This window comes from Thunnus maccoyii, chromosome 9 (assembly GCF_910596095.1).
Source record: "Thunnus maccoyii chromosome 9, fThuMac1.1, whole genome shotgun sequence".
Classification (NCBI taxonomy): Eukaryota; Metazoa; Chordata; class Actinopteri; order Scombriformes; family Scombridae; genus Thunnus; species Thunnus maccoyii.
In genome coordinates this window covers 34,442,212-34,455,994 of record NC_056541.1, presented here as the reverse complement: position 1 = coordinate 34,455,994, position 13,783 = coordinate 34,442,212, and the positions used below count along the sequence as shown (strand labels likewise).

At 41.6% G+C, this 13,783-nt stretch overlaps 1 protein-coding gene across 5 annotated transcripts in view; it reads right to left on the bottom strand.

Annotated features, from left to right (window-relative positions):
- The window catches only part of zmat4a (zinc finger, matrin-type 4a), a 128,406-nt gene that overhangs the window by 76,339 nt on the left and 38,284 nt on the right, over positions 1-13,783 (bottom strand). Inside the window, exon 1 of one of the 5 annotated variants that reach the window (XM_042422169.1) lies at positions 773-964. The exons of 3 other annotated variants lie outside the window; for them this stretch is intronic. In XM_042422169.1, the coding sequence (XP_042278103.1) occupies positions 773-823 (51 nt within the window). In that variant the 5' untranslated portion in view covers positions 824-964. Of the gene's footprint in view, positions 1-772; positions 965-13,783 lie in introns of those variants that run through there. One more of the 5 variants, XM_042422168.1, reaches the window with a different exon arrangement.

Below are 13,783 nucleotides of genomic sequence, written 5' to 3'. Positions count from 1 at the left end.
ATTCTTGTTTTGATATTGTCTCCTCTGGTCGGGTCGGGACAGTAAATTCTGTCTTTCATGTGAAGGCACAAAACTGTATAGTGCATACTTCTTACACTTTACTTACACTTACCCTTGTTTGCCACTTGATATTACATTACGCTAGCGATCACTTACCGGGGCAGGGCCCAAGGGAAGCGGAAGACTTAAAATGGAACGCACCTGCCTTCATCTGCAGGCTCCACCAATGCTATTCAGTGAATAACTGTCAGTTTATGTCACTGACTGTGTTTCATGTAGAACTGAAACATGTGATCATCAGATCAGTGTCTTCAAAAAAATGATAAAAATGTATTCTTATTCATTTCTGTTGTTTACACTGTAAATGAAAAGTAAAATAAAGTTTGTTAATATCAACTGATGCTGACCCCTTAGCCTCCTGCTAGCCTCCTGCTAGCCTCCTGCTTCCTGCTAGCCTCCTGCTAGCCTCCTGCTATCCTCCTGCTAGCCTCCTGCTAGCCTCCTGCTTCCTGCTAGCCTCCTGCTAGCCTCCTGCTAGGCTCCTGCTAGCCTCCTGCTAGCGTCCTGCTAGCGTCACAGAGCTGAACTGATACGATGTGCACTACAGCGCGATGGTGGAGACATTTTAATCATTCACAATCTAATATAATCATATCGCACAACCCTAGTGGACAGTAAATAAAGTGCACTAGCACAGTGATTTCAGACACAGTATTTATTTACTTGGGGCTGATTAGTGAGCACTCCTTACACACAGATGACTGTCACTCACAGTTGCAGATACATTTGGGAGTCCTTGTGGTCCTCTTGCATGCTCACACATGGGTCCAAGCTATGTTGTTTTTTGCTATGAGTTAAAGGTGTGGAAATACACTCACTGACTTCAAACAAGCTCCTGTTTCCTTTCTATGTAAAGCCGAGGTGACAGCCATCGCTCAGGCTGACTCTCCAGCTCTTCAGTTAATTCTTCCAACACATAGTGAGTGAGGATTGCAATATGTTTACACCAAACCTTTCCCCACTGACGTCCTACCTGACACAGGATGTGCTCAACAGCAAATGTATATACTTTGAAGAACAGGCTGTGGGTTGAATCTATTTACAGATTTGGTCCACTGAATCAGTATCAGTGTCCGTATTGATTTCATTAAACAAATCAGGTATTGGCCAAAAAGGAAAAAGACCTCTGGTATCTGATTGGTTCTTTGAATCAGTCGATTACGGAGCTCAGAATTGGCTTCAGGAGAGAAAAAGTGTGATCAGAGCATCCGTAGCTAAATGATGACTTTATGTTGTATCAGTCAGTGTGTTAAAGTGATGCAGGTTATTCCTTAAAAATACTAATCAAGAAGAAAATGTATCCTTTGAACATCTTACAATCATCCATCCACAGTCAAACAGCACAATAAAGGATCCTCACAACTAAAACCCTGAGCGACGCTAATCTGCATCATCAGGACCCTGAGCGCCCTGTCGCAGCGGAGGATAAACACTCTGGATAATATATATATAATAATGATGATATAGTGATGAAAAATTGCCACGTTAAGTGCTTTGCTTTCACAATTCAGTTAACTCCCTGTTAAAATATGCTTTTAGAGCAAAAGGACAAGAGATATTGAACCAGGATGAATTAAACGGCTGCTGCACCAACGTGTGAACGAGTATTTTCTGGAAGAAGTCACACATTATTTACAAAGAGTCTACCTGAACATGGCCTTACCAAGACACACTCCTGTCTCAGAGATTTGGCTCATGCTTAGCCCATTAAAACCAGGAGAAGACTGTCAGATGAAGTGGTCGCTGCTACTCGCTGACGCTGGATTGAATTGATAATTAACATTCAGTTCACAGTGAGTGAAGCAAGAGTCTTCTAACCAGCAGCCCATCGATCCCCCAGCATCTGATCGCACAGCCACAACAGAGGGAAGACAGGATGTGAAAGGACAGATGAGTTTATCTGTGAATGATTCTGCTTCACGAGGACAGCTTCGGTTGTCAAGAGATGTGATGCAGAAGGAGGAAGAGGAGGAGGAGGAGGTATAAGGAGAAGAAGACAGCAGGTTGCAGTAAGATTCAGCCAAAGGGGAAAACCTCCTGTTATATTTTCATTCCATCACCAGGGGTATTATTTCCTATCTTTATTCAAGAGCGTTGTAATTCTTTCCCTCAAACCTCTGCCCTCACATTTAAACAGCTCAGATATATTGTTGATATATTCTTGTTTGCACAGATTTGCTGCTGCAGCTTCAGCTCTTCTTCTCTCTCAGGCTGCGTCTGTGCATCTCATCAAACATCTGCTCTCAAATTTTTGCTCTCTGACTTTTTGTGCAACATGCCAGGTGTAGTGTTGACCAATGAAATGATCCCTGTCTCTCTGTGGGCGCGTGCGCTTTACTTCTTAGAGCGTCCCGTACGGGCGGTTACTCTTTACCCAGGTTCATCTGCTCCCGCCCTCCAAGGCTTCATTAAATGTACCTCTCTTGTTTTCTTGTGCGACTTTTGAAATAAAAGGATGCTGCCGCGTTTCTTTTTTTTAAAACTTGTATTCCATTGTTTAGGAATGGGAAAAGTACCAACAGCAGCAGTAGCTAATGCTAGCTAACACATTAAGACAACAGTCAATATAACTACACAATACACGACCTCACCACTGCTCATAGCTCACTGAAGTCTTAATGTGTTAGCTAGCGTTCCTAAACAATGAAATATAGATTAAAAAAAAAGAAACACAACGGTGTCCATTTTGTTTAGTTGCCTAGCAACAGTGTTCACGTAACATACAACACTCGAAAGCCAAACATATCATCATGGATGTATCTTGTGCCGCAAATATGACAAATATTCAATCTGAAGGAAGTAACAGCACCATTAAAACAATAAACTTACTTGAGGTCCTTGACTTTGGTGATCAGCGAGACTCGTGAGTCATGAAGGGGACGTTGTTTTCTCCTCGAGCACACCGACGGTCTGCTATACAGGTACTATTATATAAGCACAGGTGCTGCTATATACATGAACTGTCCTTTTATAGTCGCACAAGAAAGCAAAGGAAGTATATTTAATAAAACCCTGGAGGACGGGAGGGCATGAACCTGGTTAAAGAGTAACCGCCCGTATGGGACGTTCTAACAAGTAAAACGAACGTGCCCACGAGGAGGCAGGGATCACTTCACTGGTCAACACTACATCTGGCATTCTTTTGGTCGGGGGATGTTGACAGGGTTGTTGCACAAAAAATTGGGGAGCAGAGCAGAAATCAAAGAGCAGATGTTTCACAGAAACAGCCTGAGTGTGAGGAGAAGGCTGACGCTGGAACAGGAAGTCCGGGCGAGCAACAATATGTCTGAGTACAAGCATACACTACGAGCAAGCAGGGGCTATTTACGTGCAAGGGCAGGGCTTTGAGGGAAAGAATTACAAAATGTGCATGTGAAATCAGTGAATCATGCTCTCAAACTGAAAGTCCACGCTCTCCAATAGAGATAGGAAGAGAGTTTATAGTTACAAGTGAGGCGTGTTGCAGCGTGGACAGGTGGCTGGCGCATTAGTCTGTCAGGCAGAAGGACAGCCACCGGCTTCTCCTCACAAGGGCATGACAGGCAAACTCATCCCGCCTGGTCAGGGGGTGAGAGCGCAGCTGCAGGGATCTATTTGTCTTGCCTGTCTGGTTTCCTGGCAGAGATTCGGCAACATGAGCTCAGCTGCTTTTTCAAGGAAAAAAAGATCAAGCTCTGAAAGCATAAAGGATAAATGGTCGTTCACTCGGTATATCTTTCATTAAAAGCTGCTCTGTTTTGATCCGCTTTGTTTTAAAGGTGCAGTGTGTAGAGTTTAGTGGCATCTAGCGGAACAGACTTGGCAGAGATAGAATATAATATTCATAAGTATGTTTTAATTAGTGTATAATATCTTAGAATGAGCCTTTATATCTACATAGGGAGCGGGTCCTCTTCCACGGAGGCCGCCATGTTGCACCGCCATGTTTCTACAGTAGCCTAGAGAGGACAAACCAAACACTGGCTCTAGAGAGGGCCTTTTGCTGTAGGTTCTCCTAAACACTTGGAAGGGGAGGTGGAGGGATATTTAGTCGGCTGCAATCTGCAACCTCACCTCTAGATGCCACTAGATCCTGCACACTGCACCTTTAAATAAATCATTTGCAATACTTACATAAAAAGGCAAAATGATGATGACACTTTTAGCTCAAATGAACAAGAACAAAGCCTATTCTGCTATATAAAATAAAGACCAGTCCTGTTACTTATGTATTTTGGGAATGTAAAGTGGTCCTATTCATTTTGCATTACTCTTTGAATATAACATGGCCACTGCAGGAGCAGAAATGTTTCAAACTCAGTGTGAAGAGAGAAGACAAAAACTGAGCATTTGAAATTCTAATTTTCTCCCCTACTTACCACTAAATAGTCAGCATAAAATAAATATCAGGACTTCTTCTTTATATAATGCTTTGTACAGTTCAAACTGTTTGTTCTTGTGCTAAAAATACGATTCTCAGATCTCTTTTGTCATGTGATTAGAGATAATGACGAGTTTGCTGTTCATGGAGCAGGAACAAGACAATCAACCAAAGTTTAACATCTATTTCCATAGAGCCATCATCGTCTGTGGCCTGAAATCATTTAACCTGGAATCAACTGCACTTCTGGCACCTGAACACATCATGATATGTTCTGTCACCCTGAAGTGTCTCTTCTTTCCAGCAGATAGCTTCTAGAGTTTGTACATCGCAAACACTTCCGGTTCCAAGCTGGATAGAAATTTTCACTTGCTTACAAAGATACATTACTGGTAACTGTAACTGGGCTACTGTGCTGTGCACATTGGCCTTTATATTTGCACTTTTGAAATTCTACTTATATGCAAATTCTTTTCATTTAAATATTATAATTATATACTATTTTTCATTTTTTTGCATAACTTCTTACTGACCGAATGAGGTCAGCTGCATATGCAACTGCAATTAGTTTTGCACTCTGCCCAGAGGCAAGGCGATGTTAATACATCACACAGAACACAGAGTCTAGTGGGTCACGGACTAACTGCTGTACATTAAGTGACATATTTTTCATCGCAAGACGAAAGATCACAATGAGCAGTCGTAGCGTGCACGCCAATCCCCTTATCTGATAACTCATCACTCCTAAAACTTCAATATTCCTGGATCCAGAACTTGACTGGCTCTGCCATCGTTAAGGATGGTCCAGTGCTCCTGTTTTTCTCTGGGATGAGCTGGGATCAAGAGAGGAGGAAACTTCCCAGAAGAGTCTTCAACATCCTACAGAGGAGACTACACAAAACATCTAGGCCACATCTGTTACAGGGAAGAGTTCCTTTGGAGCAGTTTCAGCTACTTTGCTAAAGATGATCTTCATCCCTGTTGGCATCGCAGTATTTTAAACTGTGCTGTTTTACAGTAAAGCAACACAACAACACTATTACTGTACAACCATATGGTGTCCTTGTTTAACTGGTCTCTATTTTGGTAGAAAAATAAGTTATGGACACACGTTATGACTAGTTTGCTCTCTCACTGGTTCATTTGAAAATTTGATGAAAGTGTGCTTTTGGAAGGAGTTTGTCTTTCATGTGGGAGTTTCTATCCTGGCTCTGGTATCTGCCAGCATGTCCCCTGTTGCCTCCTCCCACTGTACCTCACCAAATGAATGCATCTTCCCAAACTGCAAAACAAGCTGAGAACTACTGATATATACTTGAACCCTGTGTACATACTAAAAATAGCTTGTGTGTGTGACATAAGCTTGAGTTTGATGTGATGATTACAAAAGGCAGAAAGATCCCAATAAGTTATTTTAAATATGGTGACGGTGCAGACTGAGGGTGGTGTGCTCAGGTCCTGGTGCGAAGCTCTGATATCCAACTGTATGTAACAGATAATATGGCAGCTTCTTGTATTAACAAGACTGAGAGTCTACGCAATGCTAGCAACTCTGAGAGGCTGTATGTGGGCACTGAGATGCTTTGAGATAAATGCTAAAGTCACCTTGTTTGCATGCTAACATTTAAAGTTGCTACGATGGATATTTTTTACATTAACAATGCATCAAATAATGTGTAATGTGAGAGGTGTTGCTCGTAGTGATGAACCTACAGAGAATTATCAGTGACTCCTCTCAGCTTTATTGAGCTTTATAGCAAGTTTCAGTTCATTGTTTAGCTGAAACTTTACTGTTTTGTTCACTCTCACTGCTCTATTAATGTCGTTTTGGGCCACAGCAGGCAGCTGTTTTTAGAGAAAAAGCTGTAAAAACCAACTGTACACTACCTGCTCAGCACCAAACAGCAAACAGACACAGTTAGCTGTAGACTAGCTGGTGAACATAGTGGAGCATTTAGCAGCTAAAGAGCCAGATATTTCCCTCAGGAGCTGGTGGAGACCAAAAACAGAGCTAAAAGAGAGTGAATATTACTGATAATCATTACATGATGACTCCAATAATGTTGCTCCATAACTGCTGGATGTGTAAAGAAGCAACTGCTTGCTAACAAGTTCAACATATTAACTTCAAAGGTGATGACATGAGCTTGTGTTTTCACTGCCCCCAACTGGCCAAAAAATCAGTTAATGCAGGTTTAACATTTGCTAATTAGTGGAGGCTGATGAGAATGTCATTAGATCTGTATGTATTTGGTCATAAACCAAAGTTTTGAACTAATAGAAATTATAACCTGATGATGGTGCAAAATGAAAAGTCAGAGGATCGTGAAAGTCACCAATTTCTGTGCCAAAATTTCTGGCTATCTATCCAACAGAACATAGATGTCAAATCCATCTGTAGATTTGAGATATTTGTCATTTAAAAGCTTAAATAGGTTCCTACATTTAAATGTGCCACATTGCCACATTTTTAAAACTCAAACTGCACCACTGTGCAATGACTGCAAGTCAAAATGATGTTTATTATGTTGTATTATTTTCTGTTCAACATACAAGTCTTTGCAGGTTGAATTTTCATGCCATAGTAAAACGAATGGAAGCTAATGGACTGGATGAAGGAAGTAATGCAATTGGAAAATGGCCTGAAGCTTTGTTAGGTTTACGTGATTTGGAAGAACCCAGACACACAGGTGACAGGAAACCAGCAGACACTCTGTGCAGGTAGATCAGTGAGCAGACACATGCATTCATTAGATACTGACTAATGGAGGACTGATGTTACTAGCACACAGTGTATCTCTGCATGCTGCAGGTCGCCTTGTACAGGCATGTTTCAGCTGATGGGTTTGTCTGAAGACTCTGATGAGAAGAATGACCACAGACTGGGATTGTAACTAAACCATATCGAAACAGGCCCTCAGTGGGACGACATCGTATGAGATGGAAGCTAAGAGCTCGCTTCACATAATCAGAGCTGACGAAAAATCCATACTGCATTATCACCACATCAGTGAGCTGATCAACGCTTGTATGGTTCAGACGTCCCCCTCCTCGGGGCCGGGGTGGTCACTGCAGAGGACGGGGCACAAATACTCCCCGCTATCCAAAACCCAGCTGCAACACCACTGCCAAAAACCAGCTCTACTGAGACCATGTGGGCACAGTGTGTATCATAGTAGAACTGGATGAAAGACTACAGAGGAAATAATACAAAACTGACCCTTCTCACATATAAAAACTGATCTTTAGTAGTATAAATGATGTGTGGGGGAGGCAGCAGTGTAGCAGGAAACTCTAAACAGTTGCCAGCCAGGTACTCTTGAGTAAAGATCTTCACCCCACACTGCTCCACTGCAGCGATTCAGAAGCTGCCAGCAGCAGAATGCAGATCCTTGAAGTGAACATATTCACCTGTAAGAATATGAAGCAATAAAAATGTAACTTACTGAAAATAATGACTTTCACTGGAAAAAAAACAAATAAACACTGGATGCAACTGGGCTGAAATTCCAAACACTATCATCATGTATACTTAGAGGCACCGTGTCATGTTTTAAATGACCCTGCTGTTCTTTACAGAGTAGAACTGCTAGAGGTTTCCCAGCACATACGCTTAACATTCTGTGGTGCTACATGAATGAATTATTGACTGTTGTATGTTAAAAGCCGAGGCTGTTGACAAAAATATCAATCACCTGATCATTTATTATTATTACTGATAATACAACTATCATCAGTCAGTAAATCTTTCTGGAGACGTGGGGGAAATGTGGACGAGGCCAGCCAGGGACATCAGATCCAGGGCACGTCCACTATGAACGAGAGGTGTTATCAGCCCAGCTTACAACCGTTCTTATCAGATCACAGGGGCCTTGTTTCCCCCTCAGAGACCACAGCCAGCAGCTCACTCAGCTGGTTGAGAGACTGCCCGGTACAGTACGTATGTACTAATGCTCATAATTATTCAGTACACATCTCTCATTGATGAGATCTACTGCAGCGCCATTTATTTTAAGCTTTACCAGCAGAGTTGGTTGTCCACTTTTTTATAAATGAGCTTGAGCATCATCTTCCTTGTGTTCATTGAGCATTAGCTTCCAAAACAATATCTTTTTCTATCTTTTATCTCATATTTCAAAAAAACGTTGTGGCACTGCAGGCGTACCTTGAAAACAGCAAAACCACTTTAGTTTAGCTACACCGTCTTTGTGTCTTTGTGCACACAGTGTGTTAATAGTGCAGTAACACTGTGTGAGTCCTGGAGTGACATGTCAAACTGAAACGAATATGTTGAAAGGCCTGTATATATATATGCAAATGAGCTAACTTGCTGTTGTAGAAGGTCATAATGTCAAACACAATGTATATGCTACATAAATGACCACAAAGAGGCATATGGCTGACATACACAGCTCAATCTCAGTCAGAACTCAGATCTTCACATCACAAGTCTAAATAACTGCTGTCAGATTAACCTAAAGGCTGCAGCAGCACAATGTAGAACAGGCAGAGAAAGATTAAATGCTCGACTTGTTCCGCCTACTCAGATAATTGTAATAAATGTATTCTCTCTATCTTTGTCTCTTGTGCACAAGCAAAATGAAATCACTTCAATAAACTATGAAACAATGTGAAAAAGCTCATTTTAAGTTGTTGGGGGGGGGGGATGCTTATCATGTCAGATCAGTCTACAAAATTGCTTTAAATATGGCATGTGGGCTTGTAGGCCGTATTTACAGCGTAAGCTGCTTTTGTAAACAGTTGCCAGCAGACACACGACAACATTAGCATTCATCTGGAGTCTGGTTTCTGGCAAACTCAGAAAATGAAGTCCAATATTCTTTCCCTCTCAACCAACTCCTGAGAAAACCTATGTGTTCAGCAGCTGGATGCTAGTGTAGAGCAGGTGTCTGGTGATCAGCCTCTGTGGGTTTGTCAGTCAAACACTGATTAGTGTTACAGCTTTAAGAAAACATGATTTTAAGTTCCTTTGGGTGAAACAACCTTACCAGCTTTAAACTTGACTTGCCCTTTTTATAAAAATGTAATCAAAGCAGTTCATCTTCATTCCAACTTCAAAGGTTTGCCTGTCATGTGCCTGGAAGGACCAGCCCAGCACCATTATTAGCACCGTCTCCGCTCATCATAGCATCCGAACTGCCTCGTGTTGACGGCTGTTATACAACTCTGATGCACCTCGCTACCCCCTGGTCGTTTTTGGAGCCTTTTACCCAAACACAGCCTGGAGTGTTGTGTGACTTGGACTGGACCAGTGGCTGTGTGCCGGCAGCCTCGATGAGCCCTCTAATTATAGAGAGCCAGACAAAAACAGTTATGACAGAGGTCAGGTGAGCTCTGAGACATGCCAGACCTGGGCTGAGCTGTCGTACTCAGCTGCCCCTCAATGATTTAGGCAGAGGGTTTCTGTGCATACTAGTTAGCCCCAGGCTCTGTGCTGTTACCCCCACCGGTCTATAACAAAGTTCTCCACCACATGCAATCCTGGGAAAAGCACCGCTGTCCACACTCCAACAGGCATTATCTCATGAATCATCGCTCGTTTACATCAAAACAGCAGGCTTATGCAGGGTTTTGTGGTGGGATTACAGTGTGTTTACTCAAACAGACCTCCAAGGATTTGACGCTTCCAGCAGAGAATAAAGGAAAGTTCTGGTAAAGCTTTTCAACACAGCAGCAGAGCACAGATAATTGTTCAACTGTTGCCTAACATCAGCAGCACATTTACCTGGTAAAAGGCATCAGTACGCCGCTACTGATTTCCATTAATTGGCTGCTTCCGAACACAGCAGTGAAGAGACCAGCCTTTACAGTGCAGCTCTCGAGTGAGCACTTAAAAAAATAAAGGTTAATACATGAAAGCTCGACCTTTTACATGCAGTGCATCCATTTACCCATATTAGCTTCTTCAATCTTTAAATTAAATACTTCAACCTTTGTTTTCTTTGTATTTGGCTTCTTCTATTGATCTATTGATGTGAACATCTATTAGTTTAAAGAACATTACAGTTTAAATAAGATTCAAATATTTTTTAAAGTTAAAACATATGATGATGTGCACCACACACAGATGGGTTTAGTCTATGTTCGCGTGACTACATTCCCAAACTGACGCGGCAAGTTGTGACACCATGTCAGGATCATAAACAGGGAGGTACCCACACTGTAGCTCTTTGGTATGGCATATTTATTCAATTCATTTATTAATTGTGTCTTAAAAATAAAATGAGATACAAAGAAGGAAATAATGACATCATCCTTCATGGTATCTGGGTTCTGAAGCCCTTCAGAAATGTACCGTATGGTATGCTGTAGCTATGCTGCGGTGTGCAGCAGCCCCACGTTGACCTGCTTTCTGCTCTTGCTTAGCAACCTGCAAGTGTGTCATTACATGAAACTGATTGGTTCAACATTTGTGGTCAAGCAGTAGACTAGAAACTTGTATCTAATAGGCAGTAGGGATGTGCAGAGAGTCCAGTATTTGTATTTTATACTCAAGTTAAAGTGGAAAGAGGCTTAAAAATCCTGTTTTTGTTTTTATCACACTTTTAATTTGAGAAAATTAAAATGTTACAATAAGTGTTCATGAATAAACTACCTTATGAAGGAGGTCCCCACACCGGGTCTCTAACTGGAGTCTCCCAGATCACAGACGACTGCGCTGACTACTGAGATAAAACTTTACTCATCACCTCATTGCAGACAGACCTCTACCTATTTATACACCCATAACACACAGACAGCACAGTGTGTAACATGTAGAAGAACTTCAAAGGTGATTATTGCTTTGCACTTTTCATTTATTGCCTATTTTTTACAACCTAACATTGTGAAAGGAGAAGAGGAACAACAGGTTATGGAGAGTCTCTTGGGAGCACTTTGCATGTGTCAGTATTTCAGCTTTATCTCTGGGGAACACCCCCAACTCCAGGACTGATGTCCAGATTAGGAAATGTGCGTCATGTAGCAGGTGGATGTGACTCCCCTCGATGAGACCTGCTGATAAATGTAACAGACTGAGATATCGATGTAACTGACCTGCGCACTGGTATTTGACATGTTTTTTTTTTCTTCTTGAAAACAAATGATTTTTAGAATAATATGTATGAAACAAATATTCGTAAAAAAAAACAAAACATAAACCCCCATTATTTGTGCTTTGCCAAATAACGCATTTGTATTCGGGCACACCCCTATTAGACAGTAGCGTCGCTGTTTCCTGATGCGTTCTCCTTTGCTGGGCTATTAAAACTGTATATATATTTATTTATTTGGATCACTATTAGCTTATGTCACAGCGTTATGGAGCTATTTCCCTATCTTTATTCAAGAGCGTGGTATATCAATTTGAGAGCATAATTTATTGATTTCACGTTCAAATTTTGTAATTTGTTCCTCAAAACCCTGCCCTCGCACTCTAATAGCCTCTGCTTGCGCTCAGATTTGCTGTTTCTGCTCAAACTGTGTGCTTGCACTCTAATATAATGTTGTTTGCACAGATTTGCTGCTCCAGCTTCAGCTCTTCTCGCACTCAGGCTGCTTCTGCGCGCTCGTGAAACTTCTGCTCTTGGATTTTTTGTGCAACAACGCTGTCAAAATCCCCCAACCAATAGAAGGCCAGGTTTAGTGTTGACCAATGAAATGATCCCTGCCTCCTTGCGAGCTTGTTCGCTTTACTTCTTAGAGGCGGCCTTGTTTTGAACTAGGTGACGTCTGTTAAGGTCTTTCTTATTTGCAGCAGACCATGTGACTGAACAATACTCCAAATGAGATCAGACTAATGAATTAATTACATATTTCATGTAACTGTGGTCAGCTACTGTTACAGCAAACCAGAAGTGAAAACTTTCTACAGTATTGCTGATTTTCATTAAAAAGCTTTATACAATCAAACCACTTTTTGAAGCACTTACACAGAGTGCTGACATCGTCACTGAGGTTAGCAACCACATGCTAACTCATTGTTCAATAAAATATTGATCCACATCTACTGTTGGTTCAGACATTTTTCAGCATGTTTTTGTTAAGAGGTCTGTTTTAAATACTGCACGAGAGAATGTTATCTTAACCATGAGTCAGCAGGTTAACTCTCACGCAGCACAATCTGGTGATGTGGGTATATTTTCTTTTCATTGTTTTTCCATTTTGCACACCAAAGTCTGTCTACTTTAAGAGAAATACTTCTGCATATTCATAGGACTTATTTTCAAAAGTCAGGAGTTGTGAACGTGTGAAGAGGTGCAGCATCTCCAGGAAACACTGGACTGGATTTCCTGCTGTATTACAGTTTAAAACGGGTTTCACAGTAAGCTTTAAAAAACATAGGACTTACAGAAAGAACACAAGACTAAATAACTTGTTCTGCAAAACAATTTTCACACTGAATCATGAATTCATAAGATGTCTGTATACATAGAATGAGAAACGGTGGAGGACTAATAGAAGCGGCGGGGGAAAGGAGCATCCATGCTCCTGCTGAGCTGAGCTTGGAATAGACCCATACATCACCAAAACCTGCATTTGTCCCATCAGTAGCATTGGGAGAAGCCGTATATATTAGCCCAACACCTCTCATTTCAAATAATTTCCACTGTTGTCTTGCATTTGTCACGTTAATACCTGCCAACCAGTCCTTACTTCTGCTGGCTCATACAGAACCAACACAAGCAACTGCAACCAGAGTATAAATCACAGCAGGAGTTCAGTTTGTTCTCAGGACAGGAACCGACTTCATTCATCACTGCTGACAGTCTGATATGAATAAACAGCAACCTCACAACCTCATTGCTTTTACAACAAATCTGAAACCTCATATGACTACTAGATGGATTCATGATCTTTTTTGGGGCCTTTTTGTGAAGTTCAACCCTCTCCACACTAAGACAGCACGCTAGAAGCTGATAGGGCTTTTCTCACATGAGACAAAACCTCCTGGCAGTAGGCGGAGGAGTGTTGGGCAGAGATCAGTAGACAATGTAAGGAGCAAACCCCGAGATGCTTGACAGAGCGCTGTCACGAAAGTAGGCCATGCAGTCAATTCTCAAACTCCCACTAAAAACACAGTACCTTGAACAAAACCCTCTGAGATCAAAGAGAACAGGCCCGTCGGCCTTATGCATCATCCCATATTAGAAAGCACAAATGTGGCTATTTCACTGGCTTCCAAAGAAGTGGCATCATACGGATGTTCAGGCTGCCTCACTTGTAGTTTTACATCACTGAAAATGTCACCTGCAGAGCGATCATGTCAATGTACGGACGATACTCTCTTACAGGTCTGCGTATATCTGTCTATCCATGACCATACCATAAAAGCCAGAGTTACATTCCAGAAAAAGGTTTCGG